The 10,331-nt window shown below is 38.0% G+C and overlaps 1 protein-coding gene across 1 annotated transcript; it reads right to left on the bottom strand.

Moving 5' to 3' along the window:
• Nucleotides 1-10,089, bottom strand: LOC103109247 (olfactory receptor 6C74-like). The gene is made up of 2 exons (XM_007518291.3): nt 10,060-10,089; nt 1-957 (listed from the first exon to the last, which is right to left on the bottom strand). Exons 1-2 carry the CDS (start codon nt 10,087-10,089, stop codon nt 1-3), a joined length of 987 nt encoding a protein of 328 aa, XP_007518353.2.
• Between the last annotated feature and the right edge of the window lie 242 nt (nt 10,090-10,331).

The following is a 10,331-nucleotide window of genomic DNA, read 5'->3' as shown; positions in this document are numbered from 1 at the left end:
TCAATTATGATTTGATCTAAGTAACGATAGAATTCTCTGTAGCATGCCCTTAAATGCCTGTTTTACCTGCTGGTTCCTTAGAGTGTAAATAAAGGGGTTTAAAAGTGGGGCAACTGAGGTATTAAGTACAGCAACTCCTTTTGTTAAGGAAATCCTCTGTTTGGCAGAGGGCTTGATGTACATAAAGATGCAGCTGCCATATGAAAGGGAGATGACAATCATGTGAGAAGAACAAGTAGAAAAAGCCTTTTTTCTCTGGTTAGCAGAAGGGATTTTTAAAATTGTCATGGTGATATAAGTGTATGATATAATCACTAGTACCAAAGTGATCAGGAGAGTCACCAAGGCTAAAATGAAACTCAACATTTCCAGCAAAGATGTGTCTGTACAGGAGATTTGCAAGAGAGGAGAAGTGTCACAGTAGAAATGATCAATGACATTAGAGTCACAGAATTCCAGTTTTAAGCCTAAAATGAGTCCTGGAAAAATGATGAGGAAGCCGGCAATCCAAGAGCTAAGGACCAACTGGATACAGAGTTTGCTGCTCATAATAGTTGTATAATGCAGGGGCTTACAGATAGCAACGTAACGGTCATAGGACATGGCCGCGAGGAGGTAAAATTCAGATGCACCAAGAAGGAAGGCAAAAAATAACTGAGCTGCACAACAATTATAGGAAATGGTTTTGTCACCAGTTGCCATGCTAGCAAGCAGTTTGGGGATACAGACTGTTGTGTAAGAAATTTCTAAGAAGGAAAAATTTCGAAGAAAGAAATACATAGGTGTCTTGAGATGAAGATCCAGCAAAGTGAGGGCGATGATAATCAAGTTGCCTGAGATACTTAGCATGTAGGTGATAAGAAGAAAGATGAATAGCAGAGTTTTCAACTTGGGGTCCTCTGTCAATCCTGCTAAGATAAACACAGTCACTGTGGTGTGGTTTTCCATTACTGCCTCCTGATCTGCTTCTGCTCTGGTAAAAATATTAAGAAAAGATTGCATAAAGGTACTAATGGTACCAGGTGTTGGTAGCAATGTCATAATTGCTATTATTACACATAGTATTAAGCACTTTCACTTTTGAAGTAACCAATAAAAGATAAACTGTAGCAAAAACTGTTACTTTACACAGGATGAGAAAACTAGTATTTTCTATAAATCTAAAACTATATGGTAAATCATCTTGATAGGCTGGTTTAATTGTACTTTTGGTAATGAAATTAACAGTTGAATGATTGTGCATGTGAGAGATCTGACTTCCTCTTTTCTCAGTTTATAAGGACTGGTATGTCACATTATTTATATTATTTTCACTGATGACCAATAAACATCATTGGTTCAGTGAGCTGATGATGAGTATAAGAAAGACACAAAATGATATATAAGCTGAAGTCAGAAATGCAGCTTTAGACTTAAGATCAATAGTGGAAGCAATTTAATTTAGTCATACCATGACCTTTCATTTCTTTGACCTCTTGTCAACTTTACTCAGCTAGTAAGCAATCTGTTTCATCCTTTCTGTTTGTTTAAAAAAATCCTATGTATCAGTAAGAATGTGTTCTATCCTTGTATTTCTATCTTCATCTCCTTCCACATTTCAGATTTATCAAATCCCATCCCAATATCAAGTCTATCTGGTTATATAGCAAATCTGATGAATGGATTTGTAGATGCAGCAGGCTGGTCATAGTTATAAAAATGAGAAGGACAAAATAAAGTGAATAAAGGATTAGAGACTGGGGGAAATAAAAGAGGGAAGGTAAAGAAAGGAAGGCAAAAGAAAGGAAGAAAGTCTAAGCTCATCAAATTTAAACAAAAAAAGGACTACAAAATCTGGATAAAGGCAAGAGACTGGCTCACTTAATAATGGCCCTTTTGGTCAATGCCAAACCACCCCATCACCTGGGGTCCAAGTCAGGGAATCTTTGGGTTACCGCATAGACAATATGGGCCAAGACTTCTAGGAGAGCCCTCTCTGCACCATTACTGGTCACTTCCATCAGGAACATCATCTTAAGACCTGTGGCGAGCCTCTCAAAGACCTTGCCCTCACTATAATGTAGCAACGATAGGGACTGCCCCACTCAAAGAGAGGCTGGGTCATCCTACTCTACCTACTGGTCCTGAAATGAGTGCAGCCCAGAATGCTGCCAGCTGTGATCATGGGCTATGAGCTCAAACTGACAAGGACTCAGAGGTTCCATAGGCTTCTGTGCCTAAAGTGAATACATATGGTCCCTGGGTCAGATCAATGGGGTAATTAATTGTCTTTATATACTTTCTTTTAGTCTGAGAGCTACTCTCTTACCAAATCCAGTTTTCTAGTTCTATTCTCATCTCTGACATTATCTTCCCCAACAATATTTTTAGTCCACCTGTATGTTAGCTATCAATATTAAGCAAAAATTACTAAAATCATGGATCCCTAGGAACATACGTAAAATGGATTTCCTAGCTTCTTTCCACCCTGGAGCCTTTATTTCCTCTGCTTTATTCCAATTCTTTGGTTCCTGTTTATTGAATATTTTGCTTTGCTCTCTTTCAGCCATCAAATTGAAAATCCTACTATAATTCCATCCTGCTCTCTGGGAAAATGACCTCACCAATATATTCTGAAACCTCACCTCTCCAGAGCCCTATCTATCACACTAGGGAAAGATAGAAAAAGGCTTGGAGGGGAGTCGGGTGGTAGCGCAGCGGGTTAAGAGCAGGTGGCACAAAGCACAAGGAGAGGCATAAGGATCCCTTTGAGCCACTGGCTCCCCACCTGGAGAGGAGTCACTTCACAGGCGGTGAAGCAGGTCTGCAGGTGTCTACCTTTCTCTCCCCCTCTGTCCTCACCACCTCTCTCCATTTCTCTCTGTCCTATCCAACAATGACGACAACAATAATTACTATAACAATAAAAACAAGGGCAACAAAAGGGAATAAGTAAATAAATAAAAATTTCCTTATATATATATATTTAAAAAAAGCTTGGGTTATGGATTAACCTCCCAATGACCATGGTCCAGTGGAGAAGCAATTACAGAAGCCAGAACTCCCACCTTATGTACCCCATAAAGAACTCTGATCCATACTCCTAGAGGGGGAGAAATGATAGGGGGAAATGACCAGAGGGCTCTGAACTCCAGTTCTATCAGGACCTAGCAATAGAAGAGGAAAAAGAAAGTGCATTCAGAAATAGTAACAGGTATAGGTGTGACTCTGAAAGAAAGAGAAAGTAGGGTCATAGAAAAAAATGGAAATACATATATAAATATACACATATAGTAATAGAAATAATAGTCAACCCACATCCATGACCTTGGGAGAACTCTGGCAGTTTCTAATGGAGGGAATTGGGATACAGAACTCTGGTGTTGGGAAAGGTGTGGACTTTTCTGTTATCCCATAATTTTGTAAATCAATATTAAATCACTAACAAGAAAGACAGCAAGCGAAAACCTACCATTAAGGCCAGATTTTTCTTCAGCTGAGACAGTGCCTTCTATTTAATTTATTGCTTCTTACCCAAAGTTCAGCCAAGGTATATCAGATATTATAGATTTTACCACTACCTAGTAGTACACAGAGGAGTTCCTCTAGTAAGTTTACTTCAGTAGTTAATCATTGAACAAGTATAATGAAGGTAATAATTATTGCCTTAAAATAATCTAAGAAGAATAAAAGTCAATCCAAGAGAAGTTGACTGTGTGATTGAGTATTTTTTATAAACACCCACTAAGCTACATATCAGATCCTCCTAATTACAAAAATTTCATCCCTTGAGAGCAATTTTCTCCCTCAATGACTTCATTATCAATGCAAAGATTTGTTAAAATCTTCATATGTTCACTGTAATATACAGATGAATTAAAGAAATATCAGATACCATCTCTGATCATAACAGCTTATTAATGTATAGAGACACAAGATGCATGAGTGACTATAATAGTGAAGAATATGGCATGAAATTAAAGCAAATGAGACTAATTTTTGCTATGTAGCTTAGAAGACTAGGAGAGATTTCTCTAGGGTTTTGGCCAGATGAGGGAGATTTATAACAGAGAATGTTGTAAGAATGGTTGGTTCCTCATGTAAGAATTGGGAATAGATTAAGAAGTGAATTAAGAGACTTTAGATAGGATAAAAAGTTGTGAAAAGGGGGTAGATAATAATAAAAATCCCATGGATTAATTAAAATCATATAAAAGGAAAGAGTTTTCTCTGGGGAATATTTAAAACTCTTGAGATTCTATCTTTACTAGCATATAGCAACACTTTCCTAGTACAAATATATTCTCTTAACCTTTGCAAACAGTTTTTTTTTAAAGAAACTAATTATGGGGGTCGGGCGGTGGCGCAGTGGGTTAAGCGCATGTGGCGCAAAGCGCAGGGACCGGCGTAAGGATCCCGGTTCGAGCCCCCGGCTCCCCACCTGCAGGGGAGTCGCTTCACAGGTGGTGAAGCAGGTCTGCAGGTGTCTGTCTTTCTCTCCCCTTCTTTGTCTTCCCCTCCTCTCTCCATTTCTCTCTGTCCTATCCAACAACAAATTGCGTCAACAAGGGCAATAATAATAATCACAACAAAGCTACAACAAGGGCAACAAAAGGGGGAAAAAATGGCCTCCAAGAGCGGTGGATTCATGGTGCAGGCACCGAGCCCAGCAATAACCCTGGAGGAGGAAAGAAAAAAAAAAAAACTAATTATATTATAAAGGTCATAGACCCTTGGATCAGAAACAGACCTGTTGTCCCCACAAGTACATGTTTCTTCTCAAATTAAACCGAACTCCATCTCCTCCGCAATTCACTGAAAATTCCCTAGAATATAATGCTACAAGATGTATGCCAACTTTACTAATTTTATTTGGATTTATACTTTTAGTTTACTTGCATGTTAGCTATCAAGCTCAGGCAAAAATTACTAAACTCATGGGCCCCTTGAAACATGCCTAAAATAAACTTCCTAGCTTCTCCCTACACAAAGACCCCTAGTTTTCTCTGCTTTAGTCTTACCTTTGGGTTCCTGTTTATTAAATAATTTGTCCTGCTTTATATCTTACCACTTTCAGCCACCAAGTTGCAGATGCTGTCATGAAGCCACCATGATTTCCCTGGGCAGATAACCTCAATGTGTCCTAGAACTTCACCCTTCCAGAGCCCTACCCAATTAGTTAAAAAAAAAAAACAGCTTAAAGAGGCTGGGGGTATGGATCGACTTGCCAACGTCCATGTCTAGCAAAGAAGCAATTACAGAAGCCAGACCTTCCACCTTCTGCATCCCATAAAGAATTCTGGTCCACAGTTACAGAGGGATAAAGAATAGGGAAGCTTCTAATGGAGGTAATGGGATATGAAACTGGTGGTGGGAACTATATGTAATTGTCCCCTTATTATCTTACAACCTTGTTAATCATTATTAAATAACCAATAAAATTTAACAGTACATAAATTTATAAGTCAGTCTACAAAACATCATCACTTTCAAATCGTTACCTTTAAAATGATACATAAATCAAAGAATTTTGTTTGTTGATTTGTACATTCCTTATATGCCTTTTACAAGACCAAACACATTGTTTTTCTCACCTCCCAAGGAATCACATTGAAATGTGTGTGTGTGTGTGTGTTGCTGTTTTAAACTTGTGAACTAACCATATACCCCTAAATAAATCCTATATGTAGTCAAAACCTAAACATTTCAGAAAACCAATGGCAAAGAAAAATACTGAAAGAAAATAAATTACTTATAGAGAGACAAGGATAAAATTATGGCAAAATCTTATTAAAGAATAGGAAAGCTATTGGAGAAGGGATGGGATACAGAGTTCTGGTGGTGGGAATTGTGTGGAGTTGTACCCCTCTTATCCTATGGTTTTGTCAGTGTTTCCTTTTTATAAGTAAATTTAAAAAATAAATAAATAAAGACTATGTAAGACAAATAAAGTGAAATACTTTTAACACTGAAAGAAAATATATATACCAGTTTGGGATTTGTTAGTCATAAGAATTATCCTTTAAAAGTGAGGGATAAATAAAAACCTGCTAAGAAAAGCTACTAAAACTGGAATGCTAGTGTCAGTTCAAACTGAATATGCTGAAACCTAATCAACAATTTGATGATGTTTGGAGGAAGGGCCCCTGAGAACATTTAGTAGATTGTCCTCCTGAATGGAATCATTGCAGAGTTTCCCTATCTTTTTCTGCCATATGAGGACATAGAAGAAAGCTTAAGAGTTTATGAAGTGATGCTACATCACACCAAATCTGAAAATATCTAGATCTTAAAATCCCCAGCTTCCCAAACTGTCAGAAACAAATTTATTTATTGGATAGAGACAGAGAGAAGTCGAGAGGGAAAACTGAGAGGGAGAGAGACAGAGAGACACCTACAGCACTGCTTCAAATGCTCAGTAAACTTTCTCCTTGCAGATGGGGGCTTTTGAAAGGTTCAGATTCTTGTATATGTGCATTCAACTGGGTGCACCACCACCCAGCCCCTGCACTGAATCTTTATATTGTTTAGGGACGGTCATTTTAATAATAGTAGTTCTTCCAGCCCATAAGCATGGACCATCTTTCCAATTCTTGCTATTTTTTCTGTCTCTACTGGTAGTGAATCACAGTTTCTACGTACAAATTCTTATCTTCTTTCTTGAATTTACTCCAAAATTCCTAATTATTTTTGATGCTACTATAAATTGACTTGCTTTTTTGCTTTCATGTTCCAGTTTACTTCTTGATAGAGGACTGCCACAAATTCTGGATATTGATTTTGTGTCCTGACACCTTACTATATGGGCTAGGTAATTTTAAAAAAAAACTTTTTTTTTTTGGTCATTTTTGTCATGAAGATGTGGGTGGGATGTGTGTGTGTGTGTGTGTGTGTGTGTGTGTGTGTGTGTGTGTGTGTGTGTTTTAGAGACAGAGAGATAGAGAGAATGAACACAGCACTGAAGCTTTCTCCAACATGGGGGGGTTAAACCTGGATTCCTACATGGCAAGCAATGCAATGTGAAACTTCCCCTTTGCATGCTGGCCAACGCTCAAATCTGGGTCCTCACACACGATAAGATGCGTACTCTGGTGAGTCATCTCATAGTCCCCTAAGAATTTCCTATGGAACTTTTTATATTTTTTAAGTTTTTGCTACAGGGGCTATCACTAGACTCAGTGCCTACTAGACTCCATTGATCCCAACAATTAGTTTTTTTTTTTTTTTTTTTTGTTATAGATAGAGGGTATGAGAAAGAGGTAGATAAGGAGAGACTGAGAGAGAAGGAAAGACATCAAAGCACCATTCCACTGCTTGTGAAGTTTCCCTACTGCTGAGACTATACCCAGTGAGTCACCTCCTGATCACCATTTTGGATTTTCTATATATACTGTCATCTACAAATACTGATAGTCTTATTTCTTCTCCAATTTGGACCCCATTTATTTATTTATTTATTTATTTATTTCTGGCCTAATTGCTATCGTAGAGCTTCCAAGAAAATGTTGAATAGTAATAATAGTGGACAGCTTTCCTTTGACCTTTGTCTAAGGAGGAAAGCTTCTAGTTTATCACCATTGAGTATGATGCCATCTTGTGTATTTATGGTATGTAAGATTCCTTCACTAAATTGAAGAACATTCTATCAATACCAATTTTTTAATTAACTATTTATTTATTTTGACACAGAGAGAAATAAGCCATTCCACCAAAACTTTCTTCAGTGCAGTTGGGGTGGGCTTGAATCTGGTCACCCACATGCCAAAGTAGAAGTGAAGTAAGAAATTTTTCCTAGCAGCTCTTAAAAGATTTAAGGGTGGAGTCAATTGGAAGTTCCCCATGTAGAGCACACATATTACCCTGTGTGTGAAGACTCAGATTCGTGGCCCTGCTCCCCACATGGGGTTTGGGGAAGATTCATAACCAGTGGAGCAGTGGTATAGGTGTCTCACCTTTTATTGCCCTCTTCCTCACGATTTCTCAGGTTTCACTCAAAGAGAGAGAGAAAGAGAGAAAGAGTGATGGGGGCAGGGGACATAGCATAATGGTTACACAAAGAGACTCTCATGTTTGAGGCTCCAAAGTCCCAGTTTTAATCCTCCACACCACCATAAGCCAGAACTTAGCAGTGCACTGGCAAAAAAAAAAAAAAAAAGAAAGAAAAAGAAAAAGAAAGAAAGAGAGAGAGAGAGTAAAGAAGGTGGGAGAGGGCAAGGAATAGTTGTTTCAGATGATGGAGACACTGTGCAGGTACAGAGCCCCAGAAACAAACAACAACAGCAACAAAGTGTATCATGGAGACCTCCCCCCCCAACTCTCCATCTGCACTGCTCCAGCATTTAGGTTCATGATTAGTCAACAACTTGCTTGGCTTTATATGTTAACACTCTTATCAGCCACCAGGTTTCAGATGCTATCATGATGCCTACCAGACTTCCCTGGACAGACAACCCCACCTGTCCTGGAGCTCCGATTCCCCAGAACCCCGCCCCACTAGGAAAAAAAGAGGCAGGCTGGGAGTATGGATGGACCTGTCAATGTCCATGTTCAGCAGGGAAGCAATTACAGAAGTCAGACCTTCCACCATCTGCACCCCACAATGACCTTGGTCCATACTCCCAGAGGGATAAAGAATAGGAAAGTTATCGAGGGATGGGATGGGATACAGAGTTCTGGTAGTGGGAATTGTGTGGGGTTGTACCCCTCTTATCCTATAGTTTTGTCAGTGTTTCCTTTTTATAAATAAATAAATACTTAATTTAACATAACTTCATAAAAAAAATAAATAACTTTAAAAAAAGGATCTGAGGGAGTCGGGCAGTAGTGCAGTGGTTAAGCGCAAGTGGCACAAAGCTCAAGGACCGGAGTAAGGATCCTGGTTCTAGCCCCCGGCTCCCCACCTGCAGGGGAGTCGCTTCACAAGCAGTGAAGTAGGTCTGCAGGTGTCTATCTTTCTCTCCCCTCTGTCTTCCCCTCCTCTCTCCATTTCTCTCTGTCCTATCCAACAACAACATCAACAACAACAATAAAAAAAGACAACAAGGGCAACAAAAGGGAAAATAAATAAATATAATTTTTTAAAAAAGGATCTGAAACTTTGTTGAAAGCTTCCTATGCATCCACTGAAATAATCAGGTGATTTCTAGCTTTTTTTGTTTGATATGGTGTGTTATGTTAATTGACTTAAGTATACAGAACTATCATTGCATTCCCAGGATAAATTCTACCCAGTCATGATATATAAAATCTCTTTTTTTTCCCCCAAATAGGAAGGCAAAGGGAAAGGTACCATAGCATTGAAGCTTCCTTTAGTCAAGTGGGAGCCTGGATAGTGCACATGATAAAGTTAGCACACATGATGAGCTGTCTTGCAGACTATGATGTGCAATGTTTTTAATATAATATTGAATCTAGTTTGTTAAGAATGTGTTTTGTATCTTATCATTTATATTCATTGGAAATACCAATCTGCAGTTTTCTTGATTTTTACTATTTCTGGCAGCTTTTGCTACGACATGATGGGGTTCCATAGAACATGTAAGGGAGTCCTCTTAGCTCTTTTTTTTTTTTTTGGAAGAGCTTGAAAAGTATAGGTGATAGTTACTCCTTGAAGATTTGGTAAGGTCATCTGGTCTTGGATATTATGGGGGGATGAGATTTTTAATATTGTTTCCATAGCACTGCTTGTGATCGTTCTTCTGCTCTGTTTTCTTTCATTCAGTCTTAGCAGGTTGTAAAATGCCTGAGAAGCTGATCGAGAGAATGGCGCGATAAGCCTGATAGCAAGTGCGCCACATGCGACTGAGAAGGAGGTGTAGTGAATAAAGCACTGAACCCTGAAGCGTGAGGTCCTCAGATCAATCGTTGGGCAGTCATATTTGCCAGAATAGTACTTTGGTTCTCTCTCTCCCTCCCTCCTTCCCTCTCAAAAATAAATGAATGGATAAAAATAAATAAATAAATATAATACTCTAAAAATAATTATGCCACATGACATAAACCAAACAAGATATAATTACATTTATAGAAAATTTAGATTAATTTATAGTTAAACTAGATATTTGGAGTGGGGCAGAATACGAGGGAAAGGTAAAATAGATATGAAAACATTTTTAATTTAGTGAACATACTTATCTTGATTTTCGTACCATTTAAACTCTTCTTTGAAAATACATTAATTCTATTTAACCCTGTGCAATTTATTGTAAAGCAATTAAACTTCAATGATATATATATATATATGAAATTCAATTTGGTTCAAATAAATTCTCAATAAGTATTTACTGATCAAGGTAAATCTTATTCTATACATATTCCCTGTTTTATTATAAAAATGTTGTTATCAAAAATTC

Source organism: Erinaceus europaeus, chromosome 7 (genome assembly GCF_950295315.1).
Source record: "Erinaceus europaeus chromosome 7, mEriEur2.1, whole genome shotgun sequence".
Classification (NCBI taxonomy): domain Eukaryota; kingdom Metazoa; phylum Chordata; class Mammalia; order Eulipotyphla; family Erinaceidae; genus Erinaceus; species Erinaceus europaeus.
Note: the sequence above shows the minus strand (reverse complement) of the source record. Positions and strands in the feature narration are given on the sequence as shown.

Excerpts from the sequence above, each read along its gene's own strand:
- LOC103109247 (XM_007518291.3), bottom strand. The coding sequence starts at position 10,089 with ATGTTTTCATATCTATTTTACCTTTCCCTC. Across the intron at positions 958-10,059 it reads ATCTATTTTACCTTTCCCTC|GAGGCAGTAATGGAAAACCA; the intron begins GTATTCTGCCCC and ends GAAGCAGATCAG.